The sequence below is a fragment of the Trachypithecus francoisi genome, unplaced genomic scaffold (genome assembly GCF_009764315.1).
Source record: "Trachypithecus francoisi isolate TF-2019V2 unplaced genomic scaffold, Tfra_2.0 Lachesis_group17, whole genome shotgun sequence".
Taxonomy (NCBI): Eukaryota; Metazoa; Chordata; class Mammalia; order Primates; family Cercopithecidae; genus Trachypithecus; species Trachypithecus francoisi.
Window position 1 is genome coordinate 58,914,549 of NW_022681462.1, and position 16,759 is coordinate 58,931,307.

Sequence of the window (16,759 nt, forward strand, 5' to 3'; positions counted from 1 at the left end):
GTGAAGTGTAACTCACCATCTTATTTCCCATCATTTTACATACCTTTCTACTATAAATGCAATTAATAAACCCAAAGTCCAAAAGGTAAATACAGTACCTTATCATACTGACAGACAATTACATTATCCGTGTCAAACAGGTCTGGCACATCCTGTTCACTAACATCATCTCCAGAATTTAAAGGGTCCTGAAGATGAAAGATGATCACATTAAGGAATTTTATGATGCTTTAAATTTTTTAAAGATAAAGAGACATACAAAAAATTAACTTGGCATGGTGGTACACTACTGTAATCCCAGCTACTCGGGAGGGTAAGGTAGGAGAATCATCTGAGCCCAGTAAGTTGAGGCTGCAGTGAGCCATGATTGTACCACTTCACTCAAGCCTCAGCAACAGACTGAGACTCCATCTCGAAAACCAAACCAAAACAAAACAAAGAAATAAAGGAACCTAGAGCAGCAGAATATAATTGTACTAAAAGTCAAACAGCCTGGATTTAAATTTACCCTGTTTGAGCCGGGTGCAGTGGCTCACGCTTATAATCCCAGCACTTTGAAAGGCCGAGGCAGACAAACCACTTGAGGCCAGGAGTTCAAGACCAGCCTGGCTAACATGGTGAAACTCCATCTGTACTAAAATATAAATATTAGCTGGGCATGGTGGTGTGCCTGTAATCCCAGCTACTCAGGAGACTGAGGCGTGAGAATCATTTGAACCCAGGAGGCAGAGGTTGCAGTGAGCCAAGATCACACCACTACACTCCAGCCTGGGCAACAAAGCAAGACTCTGTCTCAAAAAAAGAAATAAAAAATAAAAAATAAATCCCTGTTTGGCCATTTAATAATTACAAGACTGAGCTTAGGCAAGTTACTAATTCTCTCCATATCTCAGTTTCCTCATATCTAAAATCAGGATAGGAATAAGAACCATAGGACTTTGGGACTATTAAGATAAGGCAGGTAAGACTTAATATGATGCCTGGCACATACATAAAGCTACCATAAATGATAGCTAATACTACTTATACACTTCTTAATAATCACACTCTACCTGCAGTTTATGACATTTATTAGAATTAGAGCAGATACTATATGTTTCTACCAGGCTGCCTTCTTTAACAGCCATTCCCATTCCCTAGATCACCTACTACCTCTACTTAAGATCAATACAAAAGCCCATTCCCAAATATTTCTTATTGGTTTTAAATTACAGTTGAAGATTAAAAGTTTAAATCTAAGGATATATTGTCTTTTTTTTTTTTTTAACCTCTGCGTCCTGTGACTCTTTTGTGTCAGTCTCCTGAGTAGTTAGGTTTACAGGCATGTGCCACCATGCCCAGCTAATTTTTGTTTTATTAGTAAAGACAGGGTTTCAACATGTTGGCCCAAGCTGGCCTCGAACTCCAAACCTCAAATGATCCACCAGCCTCAGCCTCCCAAACTGCTGGGATTACAGGCTTGAGCTACCATGCCCAGCCCCAAATAAGTCTTATTTCAAAAGAATAAAGAAAAGATTAATCTTGCTATTCCTTTTGGTTCCAAAGCATAATAAAGTAGAAATGTTATAAATTAATAAAGAAAGTCTCAGCTCAAAAGCCATCCTCACCTCTTCTACAATGTCTACTTGAGGATCTTCTTTGTCGCTACTGTTTGTGGCTGAATCCTCATTTGAAATACTGTCAGCTTCTTCTTCAAGTACCTTCAGATCTCCCGCATCAATAACCCCTAGAAATTCATTCTCATCTACATCTCTTGCACTTCCTATTTCTTCATTGGAAGATGTATCACCGGTTCCATCGACTTGAATTATTTCGCCAGTATCATCATCAGTAACCCGAATGCTTAAATCCACCTGTGAATTAGAATCCTAAATAGAGAAAGAAATACACTAAAGTTCAAGTCAAATAAGGCATATAAAATATTGAATCCAAATTTAAAATTAACAGACAATCCACAAATGGTCACTTCAAGCAAATGTCTGCCGTATGACATTAAAATCTGAATAAGCCTAGCATTTCTATGTAATGTAGGAATAATTTTTTAAATTATAAATAAAGTAACCACCCACTTACAATCATAGGGAGACAGCAAATCAGTTCATTACGTTCAGATAATATTTACCAGTTTTTATACATACCATCTAAATTTATATAGTACCTATTAGGATTTAACTATTTCATTTGACTTTAAACAATAATTCAATGAAACAGAAAAGACAAATGTCATTGTGCTTAATATATAAATAAAAATGTAAAGGATTATACTAAGTGAAATAAGCCAAACACAGAAGGACAAACCTTAGATGATTCCACTTATATGAGGCACCTAGAATAGGCAAATTCACAGAAACAGAAAGTAAAATCGAGGTTACTAGGGGCTATGAAGAGGGGAATGAAAAGTTATTGTTTAATGAGTATAGAGTTTCTGTTTGAGAAGATTAAAAAGTACTGGAAATAGAGAGTGGTGATGGTTGTACAACACTGTGAATGTATTTAGTACCACTGAAATGTACACCTAAAAATGGATAAAATGGCCAATTTTTATGTTATAGATAATTCACTGCAACAAAAGTAAAAAATACATAAAGGAAATTTAGTAATCACCTCTGGTCACGCAGATGGCTACTATTTTACCATTACCTTCATCCAGCACAGTTAACAAGTATTTTATAGGCATTTTCTTATTTATTTATTAATTTTTTTTTTTGAGACAGACTCTCGCTTTGTTGCCCAGACTGGAGTGCAATGGCACAATCTCGGCTCACTGCAAGCTCCGCCTCCCGGGTTCAGGAAATACTCCTGCCTCAAGCCTCCTGAGTAGCTGGGACTACAGGCGCCTGCCACCACGTCCGGCTAAGTTTTTGTATTTTTAGTGGAGATGGGGTTTCACCGTGTTAGCCAGCATGGTCTCAGTCTCCTGACCTCATGATCTGCCCGCCTCGGCCTCCCAAAGTGCTGGGATTACAGGCATGAGCCACAGCACCTGGCCTGCACTCTTCACTCTTCAATGTAGGGTTCTATATTGTTCATACTATACTACCCACCCCCCAATTAATTTGTCATAGATAGGACAAAGATCAATAAAATGTCAAGCTCCTTAAGATCAGGGGCTGTTTTATGATTACATATGCTACAGAATCTATAGCAGTAGTTCTTAACCTCTTTGGAAAAGCCAGAGGCCCCTTGAAAACTTGATGAAAGCTCCAGATGCTATAATGCTGGTTGTTTTGGAAATCCATACATATGTTGACACACATGTTGCATAAACAACAGATTACATTAACTTTAAGACTGAAGTATAGAAGTGTAGCCCAAGTCATGGAAAAGATGACTTTCCATACTTTACAATCAGAAATACAAAGGTCATACTAAGTGAAATAAGGCAAACAGAGAAGGACAAATCTTATATGATTCCACTTATATGAGGTACCTAGAACAGGCAAGTTCATAAAAACAGAAAGTAAAATCAAGGTTAACAGGGGCTACGAAGAGGGAAATGAAGAGTGATATAGCACCCAAAGAGCTTTCATCAAATCAGCCTGGAAAGTCTTGGGAATTTTAACAGTCAAGAAGGCTACTAACAGAAGCCAAGAAGTTTTACTAAGATTTGAATAGATGCCCTTTATTTATATTTCTTCTGAGTTTGCAAGTCATAGGTGATGTTTAATACAATAATAAAGATACAACTTTAATAATCTCAATAACTTAAGATACAACTTTAATAATATGCATATACTCAACTTAGTTTTTGAGTGGACAACTGCCCTTCTAGGGTTCAAACCCGTATGAATACTACCAATAATGAACTCTCAAAAAAGTATACCCAACAAATAATGCTGTGTAGAAAAATTCAAATTAATAGACCAAAATTATGTAAGTTTACACATAATTAATTTTACTACATTGGAAACAGACTTCCTTCACAGATGAAATATAAGGAATATCACATGTATGCAAAAATTAGTGACTGTGTGCTCAAAAATGAAAATAAGTCCAAATTACATAAATAAGATAAATTTGTACTCTGCTATGAATAAATTAGAGAAATCTTGGAGGGCCCACTGCCCATAATGTAAAAGCTGAAAAGAATGCTACTACCACACTAACAATGAACAAAAGCTGGATAAATTTACAAAATCACAACTTTTCTTGAAGCAGCCTGAACTCCAAGGAGGGACACTCCTTACAGATGGGACATACAAACTTAGCTCTCTATAAGAAGAGTAATGCCTATTTCCAACTATAAATACTATTTACCTCAGTCTCTCCTTTATTTATATAAGATGTCTGACATTCAATCAAAAATGAGGCCGGGCACAGACACTCATGCCTGTAATCCCAGCACTTTGGGACGCCAAAGCTGGCAGATCACTTGAGCCCAGAAGTTCAGGACTAGTCTGGGAAATATAGCAAGATCCTATCTCTACAAAAAATACAAATAATAATAATAATAATAACTGGGAGTGATGGTGCATGCTGAGGAGGTGGAGGCAGGAAGATCACCTGAGCCCAGGGAGGTTGAGGCTGCAGTGAGCTGTGATTGCACCACTGCACTCCAGCCTAAGTGACAGAGTGAGACCCTTCTCAAAAATAATAATACAAACAAAAAGCAACAAAAACCAACCATCACACTGCAAAGCAATCAAGAGAACCAGACTCAGAGATAGTTAGAAATGTCAGACTATGATTGATACACCAAATAATTTAGTGAAAAAAGTGGAAAAAAATCCATGAACAAATAAATAATTTCAGCACAGATAACAAGTTTGGGGAGTTAGGAAAAGAAAGAAAAAAGAAAAACAAGAATTTTAACACAAAATTCTAAAAATAAAAACCACAATATCAGAGTAAAAATTTCATCTGAAGGGGTCATCAGTAGATGTGACACAGCAAAAAAAAATCAAAAACATTCAGGAAAACAGAAAAAAGGAAGAACACAGACATACACACACACACCCCCGACAAGTTGATTAATAACTATATTAAATATAAATGGCCTAAACATCTCATTTAAAAGATAGAGATTATCAGACTGGATTAAATTAGCAAGACCCAACCATATGCTGTCTATCTGGGAGGCTGAGGTGGGCAGATCACAAGGTCAGGAGTTCAAGAGCAGCCTGGTCAATATGGTGAAACCCCATCTCTATTAAAAATATTTTTTAAAAATTAGCTGGGCATGGTAGCACATGCCTATAATCCCAGCTATTCAGGAGGCTGAGGCAGGAAAATTGCTTGAATCCAGGAGGCGGAGCTTGCAGTGAGCCAAGATTGCGCCACTGCACTCCAGTCTGGGCGACAGAGCAAGACATTATCAAAAAAAAAAAAAAGGGGGGGAGAGAAAGAAAGAAACTCACTTTAAATACAGTGACACAGGTAAGTTAAAAGTAAATGAACAGAAAAAACACATACCATGTGAACACTAATCAAAATAAACCTAAAACTGCTCTATTAATATCAGAAAATGTAAACTTCAGAACCAGAAATATTATCAGAGATAAATAAAAAACATTAAATAATAATAAAGGGATCAATTGAAGAAGATGACTATCCTAAATACTTATATACCTACAAACATAGCTTCAAAAATAAACTAAAAAGTAATAAAAGTAAAAGAAGAAATAGACAAATCTACTATTACAGGTAAAGGCTTAAAATTCCTCTCTCAGTAGTCAATAGAAAAAGTGGACTGGAATTCAGTGACATATGGAAACCCTGGACAATGCAATCAATCAACTTGACCTAATTAATATATAAAGAATACCCCACCCAAAAATAGCCAAATAGCTTCAAGAGCACACATCATGTTTGCCAAGATAAACCATATTCTGAAACACAAAACAAACCCTGACAAATTTAAAATATATAAAGCATATTCTCTGACCACAAAAGAATTACACTAGAAACCAATAACAGAAAGATATCTGGAAAATTCCCCAAATATTTAAAAATTAAACAACACAATTCTAAATACCCAATGGTCAAAGACTAAATCACAAAAGAAATTAGAAAATAATTGTAATTGAATGCAAATGAAAACATAATGTCCAAACTTTTGAGATGTACCCAAAGCAGTGCCTAGGGGGAAATTTATATCATTAAATTATTATATCAGAAAATAAGTATGTCTCAAATCATTGGCCTAATATTCCACCTCAAGAAACTAGAAAAAGAAGGCCAAAATAAGTCCAAGTTAACAGAAGGAAGAAAATAATAAAAATTTTAAAAGGGAAAAAAAGTGAAATTAAAAACCGAAAAAAAATTAAAAGAGAGAGAGAGAGAGAGAGAAATCAGTAAGGCCAAAAGTTCATTCTTTGAAATTATTAATAAAAGTGAAAAACCTGGCCAGGCAGGGTGGCTCACACCTGTAATCCCAGCACCTTAGGAGGCCAAGGCAGGCAGATCACTTGAGGTCAAGAGTTGGAGACCCGCCTGACCAACAGGGTGAAACCCAGTCTCTACTAACAATACAAAAATTAGTCAGGGGTGGTGGCGTACACCTGTAATCCCAGCTAGTCGGGAGGCTGAGGCATGAGAATTACTTGAACCCAGGAGGTGCAGATTGCAGTGAACCAAGATCACACCACCTGAACTCCAGCCTGAGCAACAGAGCAAGACCGTCTCAAAAAAAAAAAAAATTGAAAAACCTCTAGCAAGACAGAGAGAGAAAGAGTGAGAGACAGACAGAAGACACAAGCAAACAGTATTAATAATTAAAGAAGGGATGTTACATAGATCCTAGAGGCATTAAAATAATATATTATCAACTTTCAATAAATTTTACAACTTAAGTAAAATGGATAAATTCATTGAAAGAAATTACCAAAAGTTACTCAAGAAGAAACAGATAACCTAAAGACACGTATCAGTTAAAGAAATTTAATTCCATTAAAAACCTTCCCACAAAGAAAAATTCTAAATTCAGAAAGCTAAAAACTCTATCAGAAAACAGGAGAGATACAGATATAGAGCAATTCATTTTATGAAACTAACATTTTCCTAATACCCAGCACAAAATAAGAAAACTACAGACCAGTATTCCTCATGAACATAGAAGCAAAAATCCACAATGAAATTTTAGCAAATTGAATCCAGCAATGCATAAAATGAATAACATAATATTACAAAAGGAAGTTTATCCTGAGAATGCATTTGAAAGTTGAACATTCAGAAGTCAGTGTATCTCACCATATCAAAACATGAAAGAAGGAAACCCATTTGTTTCAACAGATACAGGGGAAAATTGTTTAAACTTAACGTCAACTCATGATTAAAAAAAACAAACTACATTAAAGAAAACTTTTTCCATCTGATAAAGGATATCTACAAAAAAAAAATATTAAAACCATACAGCTAACATAGTACTTGATGAAAGATAGAATACTTTCCCCTTAAAATCAGGAATGAGATTTCTGCTCTCAGCACTCTTATTTAATTTTGTACCGGAAGTCCTAAATCAGTGCAATAAGCTAAGAAAAAAAAAAGCTATGGGAAGAAATATATATATACACCCATATTTATAATATACTTTATAAACATATATATATAAAACATAATGTCCGAACTTTTGAGATGTACCCAAAGCAGTGCCTAGAGGAGAAATTTATAGCATTAAATTTATGCTATAATATGTGTGTGTGTGTCTGTATGTATACATACATATATATTTTTTTTTTGAGACGGAGTCTGGCTCTGTCACCCAGGCTGGAGTACGGTGGTACGGTCTCCGCTCACTGCAAGCTCCGCCTCCCAGGTTCACACCATTCTCCTGCCTCAGCCTCCCGAGTGGCTGGGACTACAAGCGCTCACCACCACACCCGGCTAATTTTTTGTATTTTTAGTAGAGACAGGGTTTCACCATGTTAGCCAGGATGGTCTCTATCTCCTGACCTCGTGATCCACCCGCCTCGGCCTCCCAAAGTGCTGGGATTACAGGCGTGAGCCACTGCTCCAGACCCCAAAGGGTCTACAAAACAACTACTAAAATTATTAAGTGGGTTTAATAAGGTCACAGGATATTAGGTCAATTTATAAAATTCAACTGCATGTCTATATAGTAGCAATAAACAACTAGAAATTGAAATTGTAAAACACTACCTTTAGACCAGGTGTGGTGGCTTATGCCTGTAATCCCAGCACTTTGGGAGGACAAGACAAAAGGATCGCTTGCGTTCAGGAGTTCAAGACCAAACTTATCTCTACTAAAAATAAAAATGTTTAAAAATTACCCAGGTATAGTGTTGTGTCCCAGCTACTCAGGAGGCTGAGGCAGGAAAATTACTTGAGCCTGGGAGATCAGGGCTGCAGTGAGCTATGACCTGCCACTGCTCTCCAGCCTGGGCAACACAGCAAGATGCTGTCTCAAAATATACAAATAAAAATAATTTTTAAAATGTTTATTATACAGCATTTTATGTTTTAAAAAATTATTTTCATAAAATCCATTTTTACATTAGAGATCTCAAAATGGGAAAATAACAATGTTTTATACTTTAATACTTGTAGGCAGATTGTTTTAGGACAAGTAAAATAAACGTATTTGAAGGATTAAGTTTCAGTTTTGATTGACTGATTGAGATAGGATCTTACTCTATTGCCCAGGCTTAAATGCAGTGGCCCAATCTCAGTTCACTGCAGCCTTGACCTCCTGGACTCAAGCGATCCTCCCACCTCAGTCTCCCGAGTAGCTGGAAGTGCAGGAGGGCAGCACCATGCCCAGCTAATTTTTTTTGTATTTTTTATATTGATGGGGTTTTGCCATGTCGCCCAGGCTGGTCTTGAACTCCTGGACTCAAGCAATCCTCCTTCTTCAGCCTCCCAATGTGCTGGGATTACAGCCATGAGTCACTATGCCCAGCCAAGTTTCAGTTTAGAATGTGTAATATTTTAATACATCTACAAGGGAGACCTCTTTCCTAAATGGAACTTCTCTTTATTTTTTTTTTAACTTTTACTTTAGGTTCAGGGGTATACGTAAAAGTTTGTTATGTAGGTAAACTATATGTCATGGGGGTTTAGTTTACAGATTATTTCATCACCCAGGTAATAAGCACAGTACTCAATAAGTATTTTTTCTGATCCTCTCCCTCCTCCCACACTCCACCCTCAATTATTCCCACGTTCATTGTTCCCCTCCTAGTATCCATGTGTTCTTGTTGTTTAGCTCCCACTTATAAGTGAGAACATGTGGTAGTTGGAAATAAATTTTAAAAATTATATACCTTTAAAGCATCAAAAGAAAAGCAACTCACCTACGTATAAGGAATCCCCAGTAAGTGTTCTGGTAGATTCCTCAGCAGAAGTTTGAAGACCACAAGGCAGTGGGATGACATATTTAAAGTGTTTTTTTAAAAAAAATCAACCAAGATTTCTGTACCTGGCAAAATTATTTTTCAAAAATAAGGGAGGGAGTTGCTTCCAGTCTCTCTCCCCCACTGCAAAACCCAGCTAGAGTAGTTCCTATTGCCATGGATCTCCTTGAATAAATTCTGCCTTACCATCCTTTAAAAAATGAAAGATAAATTAAGACATTCCTAGATAAAAACCAAGGGAATTCATTATCATTAGATTTTCCCTACAAGAAATATTAAAAGGAGTCCTTTAAATTAAAATGAATAGATGCTAGATAGTAACTTGAAGCTACACAAAATGTAAAATTATCTGGTAAAGGTAAATAGATGGACAAATACAAAAATCAGTGTTAACATAATTTTAGTTTATAATTGATTTTATTCTTCTACATCATTTAAAAGACAAAAGCATAAAAAAACTATGTTAATGGGTAAATAATATATAAAAAAGTAATCTGCAACAACAATAAGACAAAGTGGGGGAGGGCGAAGTTGTAAAGGAGTAAACTTTTTGTATGTGATTGAATTTAAGTGGGTATCTGATTAAAAGAGATTATTACAAGCCTAAAATATTATATGTAATACCCATGGTAACCACAAAGAAAATATCTATAGAATGGTCACAAAGGAAATGAGAAGGGAAACCAAAAATTAATTATACACAAAGGAAGGTAACAAAGGAGGAAATCACAGAAAACCTAAATACATATAGAAAACAGCAAAACGTCAAGAGTTAGTTCTTTCCAATTAGTAATTACTGTAAATGCAAATGAATTAAATTCCCCAATCAAAAGACATAGTTTAGGAGAATGGATAAAATACAAGATCCAACTAGATGCTCTCTATAAGAGATTAAATATCTAGGACATGAATAGGCTGAAAGTGAAAAGATTGAAAAATAAATTCCATGCAAACGACAACCAATAGAGCTGCAATGGTTATGTTACCACTAGAAAAAATGGATTTTAGGTCAAAAACTGTCATTTAAAAAGGAAAAAAAAATTAAATTACATAATGAAAAAAGAATCAATTTACCAAGAAGATATAACAATTATAAATACATGTGCACCACACATAAGATCTCCTAAACACATGCAACAGGCCGGGTGCAGTGGTCCACACTTGTAATCCCAGCACTTTGGGAGGCTGAGGCAGGCGGATTACTTGAAGTCAGGAGTTCGAGATCAGACTGGCCAATATGGTGAAACCCTGTCTCTACTAGAACTACAAATATTAGCCAGGAGTGGTGGTGGGTACCTGTAATCCCAGCTACTCAGGAGGCTGAGGCAGGAGAATCACCTGAACCCAAAGGCAGAGGTTGCACTGAGCCAAGATTGTGCCACTGCACTACAGCCCCAGCAACAGAGTGAAACTCTGTCTCAAAAAAAAAAAAAAAAAAAAGTCTGGGGATGAAGTGAAAACAATGGGGAGGGAAATGTATACCTATAAATGCTTACAGTTTAAAAGATCAATCTAAAATTAACAGTTTAACTTTACATCTTAAAAAACTATAAAGGAAAGAACAAATCAAACCTAAAGCTAGCAGAATGAAATAAATAATAATGTTAGAGAAAAAGAAAACAGAAATGAGAAACAATAGAGAAAAGTCGACAAAACCAAGAGTTGCTTCTTCAAAAAGATCAATAAAATTGATAAACCTTTATAACTAGACTGATAAGAAGAAGAGAAGACTCAACTAAAATTATCAATGAGGGTTGGCCACGGTGGCTCACGCCTGTAACCACAGCACTCTGAGAGGCTGAGGCAGGTGGATCACTTGAGGCCAGGAGATGGAGACCAGCCTGGCCAGCATGGCAAAACCCCAACTCTACTAAAAATACAAAAATTAGCTGGGCATAGTAGAGCACACCTGCAATCCCAGCTACTCAGAAGGCTGAGGCACAAGAATCATTTGAACTCAGGAGGCTGAGGTTGCAGTGAGCCGGGATCACACCGCCGCACTTCAGCCTGGGCAACAGAGACTGTTTCAATAATAATAATAATAATAATAATAATAATAAAAGTATAAATAAAAGAGGGGACATCATTACCAATTTTACAGAAATATAAAGAACTTTAAGAGAAAACTATGAACACTTACACCACAACAAATCAGATAATCTATTTTAAAAATTAACAAACTCCTAGAAATACACAATCTAGACTGAATCAGAATAGAAAATCTTAATAAGTATATTGATTGGAAAGTAGACTGAATAAGCAATCAAAACCCTACCTACAAAGAAAAATCCAGAACCAAATGGCTTCACTAGAAAATTATACCAAACATTTAAAGATGAATACCAATCACCCTCAAACTCTTCCAAAAAATGGAAGAACAAAATATCTCCAAACTTATTTTATGAGGCCAGCATTACCCTGATACCAAAGCCAGACAGACAAAACATAAAAATGACAGACCAATACTTCTGATGAATATTCATGTAAAAATCCTCAACAAAATACTGGCAAATAGATATAATAGCACATTATAAGAATCCTACACCATGGCCAAATGAGATTTATTCCTGGGATGCAAGGATAGTTCAACATAAAAAAACCAATCATATTGAATGGTAAATCCCTGAAATCTCTAAGATTAGAAAGAAGGAAAAGACAAATACTTTCACCACTTCTAATCAACACAGTAATAAAAAAAAGTACTAGCTAGGACAATTAGGCAAGCAAAAGAAATAAAAGACATCAAAATTAGAAAGGAAAAACTAAACTAAAATTATCTCTGTTTACAGATGTACTATTCACAATAGCAAAGACACGGAATCAGCCCAGGTGCCCATACATGGTGTACTGAATAAAGAAAATGTGTTACATATATATCATGGAATGCTATGCAGCCACAAAAAAAAAAGGGCGGGGGGGGGGGCGGGAATCATGTTCTTTGCAGCAACATGCATACTGCTGAGTGCCATTATCCTAAGTGAATTAACACATGAACAGAAAGCCATATATGAGATGTTGTCACTTATAAATTAGGAGTTAAATATTCGGCACATACAGACACAGTGGTGGAAATAATAGACATTGGGGACTCCAAAAAGGGAGAAGAAGTGGGAGCAAGGGCTGAAGAACTATTTTGGGTACTATGCACAGTAACTGGATGACAGGATCAATCACACCCCAAACCTCAGCATGATGCAATATACCTATGTCACAAACCTTGCACATGTACTCCCTGAATCTTAAATAAAAGTTTGAAATGATAAATAATAAAAATTTAAAAAATCAAACCAGTGTGTTATTAATGTAAAGACAAGTGTATATACCAATGGAGTAAAGATCCCAGCAACAAACCCTTACATAAAAGGTCAATTTTCCAGAAGGGTAACAAGACCATTCAATGTGGAATGGACAGTCTTTTCAACAAATCATTTTGGGAAAACTAGGACCACATTGAAAATAATGGAGTTGAACCTTAAATTTACACCATCTACAAAATTAACTCAAAATGGATCAAAATGCTAAACGTAAGAACTGAAACTATAAAGTTCTTAGAGGAAAACACATGGTGAAAATTTCATGACATTGGATTTGAAAATAATTTACTGGATATGACACCAAAAGCATAGGTAATAAAAGAAAAAAATAGATAAAACGGACTTCACCAAAATCAAAAACTTTTGTGCTCAAAAGACACTATTAACACAGAGTAAAGGTGACCCATGAAATGGGAGACAATATTTGCAAATCATACATCTAATAAGAGGTGAATATCCAGGATATATAAAGAACTATAACTCAACAACAACAAAGCAAACAGTCCAATTAAAAAAAATGGGCAAAGGACTTGAATAGACTTCTCTCCAAAGAACACATACAAATGGCCAGAAGTACATAAAACAATGTTCAACATCACTAATCATTAAGGAAATACATATCAAAACTACAAGATACCACTTCAAATCCCTTAGGGTAGCAATTATTTAAAAAAAAAAAAAAACAGAAAGTAAGTGTTGGTGGGGATGTGGAGAAATCAGACGCTTGTACACTACTGTTGAGAATGTAAAATGGTGCAGCCTCTATGGAAACTGTATGGCAGTTCCTAATAAGATTAAAAGTAGAACTGTCATATGATTTTGCAGCTCCATTTCTCCATATATATCCAAAAAAATTAAAGGCAGGGATTTGAAGAGATATTTGTACACCATGTTTATAGTAGCATTATTCACAACAGTCAAAAGCTGGAAGCAACCCAAGTATCCACAGACACCTGAATGAATAAACAAAATGCAATATATGCATACAATGGGATATTATTCAGCCTTAAAAAGGAAGTAAGTTCTGACACATGCTACAACATGGAAGAACCCTGAGGCATTATGCTAAATGAAGAAGGGCAAATACTATCTGATTCCACTTATATGAAGTAACTACAGTAGTCAGATTTATAGAGACAGAAAGTAGAATGGTTGTTTGTCAGGGACTGGGAGAGTGAGAAATGGGGAGTTAATGTTTAATGGGCATGGAGTTTGAGAAGATGAAAAATTTCTAGAGACAGGTGGTGGTGATAGCTGCACAACAATGTGAATATACTTACTGTCACTAACCTATACAGTTAAAAATTGTAAAAATAATTTAAAAATAAAATAGTGAAATGGTTAATTGTACATGTATTTTAGCATGAAAGAAAAATCAAATTTGTAAAAGTCCATGTGATATAGTGTCAACTATGTGGCAAAACTGATCAAAGTACTGGTGGCAGGAAAAATCGGCACAACCTCTTTTTAAAATACTGTGGCAACGTACTGCAAATGCCTTAGAAATTTTTAGTTTTTTCTACCTTTTAAAAAATGTATTTTAGGCTGGGCACAGTGGCTCATATATCTGTAATCCCAGCACTTCGGGAAGCCAAAGTGAGACAAGTCCTTCAGGCCAGACATTCGAGACCAACCTGGATAACACAATGAGACTCTGTCTGTCTCCACAAACTAACAAATTAATTAATTAAAAATATATTTTTAAAAATGCAATGCAAATGAAGCTTAAAAGAAGAATAAAAATGGTCTTGGCACGCACGGTTTGCTGAGCCCATTAGTGTGTCCGGCCGAGACACACCGCCACCATGTCTCGCTGCCTGCGTCCCCTCAACACGTCTCTGTTCTTCAGGAACGTGGCTGAGGACACCAGGTCTGAAGACTTGCGGCGTGAATTTGGTCATTATGGTCCTATAGTTGATGTGTATGCTCCACTTGATTTCTACACTCGCCATCCAAGAGGATTTGCTTATGTACAATTTGAGGATGTTCATGATGCTGAAGACGCTTTACATAATTTGGACAGAAAGTGGATTTGTGGACAGCAGACTGAAATACAGTTTGCCCAGGGGGATCGAAAGACACCAAATCAGATGAAAGCCAAGGAAGAGAGGAATGTGTACAGTTCTTCACGCTATGATGATTATGACAGATACAGGCATTCTAGAAGCCGAAGTTATGAAAGGAGGAGATCAAGAAGTTGGTCTTTTGATTACAACTATAGAAGATCGTGTCGTCCTAGAAACAGTAGACGGACTGGAAGACCACGGCGTAGCAGAAGCCATTCCAACAATGACAGATTCAAACACTGAAATCGATCTTTTTCGAGATCAAAATCCAATTCAAGATCACAGTCCAAGTCCCAGCCCAAGAAAGAAATGAAGGCTAAATCATGTTCTAGGTCTGCATCTCACACCAAAACTAGAGGCACCTCTAAAAACAGATTCCAAAACACATTATAAGTCTGGCTCAAGATATGAAAAGGAATCAAGGAAAAAAGAATCACTTAGATCCAAATCTCAGTCAAGATCACAGTCTAGGTGTAGGTCAAAATCTAGATCAAGGTCTTGGACTAGTCCTAAGTCCAGTGGCCACTGATAGTATAGACCATGCTCATTTTTAGGCATGTATCATTCATTTACTCATAGTTCGGTTTACTTAAATTATCAGGAATACAATGTTGCAATGATGCTTTAAAAACACTTGATAGTTTTCCCTGTACCAGGCAACAGTTATTATTAAATGATATGCTGTTGAGAAGCCACTCTTAAGAGTCCAGTTTGTCTAATGTTATGGGCAGCTACCAATTTGTGGTGTCTCTGTACGTTTTTGTAAAGATTCTCATTTTTTATGCTTGAAGTATTTGGTGAAAAGATGTTGGTTGACCACAATTTGCAATATTGTCTCATTAAACTTTCATATTCATCTTTGGTAGAACTGTTAACCTAGAAATGTAGCTTGCTAATAAGATAGAATGATACAAAAGTGAAGTAGTAGCCACAATACAACACTGACTGCTCAGACACATTTAGGTTCAGGCTGGACCTTTATGTCTTGTCAAGATGTCTAGGCCCAGCCAGGCACGGTGGCTCACACCTGTAATCCCAGCACTTTGGGAAGCCAAGGTGGGTGGATCACGAAGTCAGGAGTTCGAGACCAGCCTAACCAACATGGTGAAACCCCGTCTCTACTAAAAATACAAAAATTAGCCAGGCATGGTGGCGCATACCTGTAATCTCAGCTACTCAGGAGGCCGAGGCAAGAGAATCGCTTGAATCCAGGAGGTGGAAGTTGCAGTGAGCCAAAATCATGCCACTGCACTCCAGCCTGGGCAACAGAGTGAGACTCTATCTCAAAAAAAAAAAAAAAAAAAAAAAAAAAAAAAAAAAGATGTCTAGGCCAATGATAATTATTTTTGATGCAGCGTGGATTAGTTCTTTTGTTAACCCCACTGTCTTGGGGAATGATACCAGCTGGGTAACTGAGTTCTTGACTGAAACATGGAGGCTTGACTGCTTTTTTTCTCATTCCTATGAAGATTTGGAACACAGAAAACACAAAAACTCACCTTAAAATTTGAGCAGGTCGATGATGGCAAAAATAATTTTAAGGAGAAAGGAATATTCTTATGTAGCTATTCTAAAGTTTAAGGAACGTTGTTGACCATAATATTGCTTAGTTTTCTTACTGCTGTTAGAAGCAATTGTTTCCAAGTAGGTTTCATGTGTGTGTGTGCACATAGTGTAAAACTGAAAGTTTGATGCTTACAGCACTTGGCTCATGCATTTGTATCAAAATTTGTCTGCCTCTTTATGAGGGAGGCCTGCTTTTCACACCTCAGTTTATTTCAACGAGGCAAGTTGAAAGACAACACTCATTCTAGGTGATTCTGTGGTGCCATAAAATTTAAAATAATTTGGGAAAAAGGATTACTCAGTTGTAAGCAAGAGTCACATCTTCTGAGCTTTCGATTATCAGTGTAGTACCTGACTAAAAATGAAGTAATACCCTTAACCATTTATAATTTCTAGTATTTCTCTGAAAGATCGTTTTGGAGACAAAAGTGACTTGGCATGTCCAATTTCATTTCAGAATAAAAAGCTAGCATCTTTAAAAATCTTAGATTGCTTGCTTACA

At 36.3% G+C, this 16,759-nt stretch overlaps 2 protein-coding genes across 3 annotated transcripts in view; one reads left to right on the forward strand and one right to left on the reverse strand.

Annotated features, from left to right (window-relative positions):
- GTF2A1L (general transcription factor IIA subunit 1 like) overlaps positions 1–16,759 on the reverse strand; it is a 68,150-nt gene that overhangs the window by 7,813 nt on the left and 43,578 nt on the right. For both annotated transcript variants that reach the window (XM_033175763.1, XM_033175764.1), the window contains 2 exons: positions 1,608–1,868; positions 99–188 (listed from right to left, as the gene is read on the reverse strand). In XM_033175763.1, coding sequence (XP_033031654.1) covers positions 99–188; positions 1,608–1,868 — 351 coding nt within the window. The remainder of the gene's footprint in view (positions 1–98; positions 189–1,607; positions 1,869–16,759) is intronic.
- On the forward strand, positions 14,381–15,172 carry LOC117062328 (serine/arginine-rich splicing factor 10-like). The gene has a single exon (XM_033175766.1). It carries the CDS (start codon positions 14,431–14,433, stop codon positions 14,932–14,934), a length of 504 nt encoding a protein of 167 aa, XP_033031657.1. The 5' UTR covers positions 14,381–14,430; the 3' UTR covers positions 14,935–15,172.

Bases quoted from the DNA above. Each gene is read 5' to 3' on its own strand.
- LOC117062328 (XM_033175766.1), top strand. From the start codon at position 14,431: ATGTCTCGCTGCCTGCGTCCCCTCAACACGTCTCTGTTCTTCAGGAAC.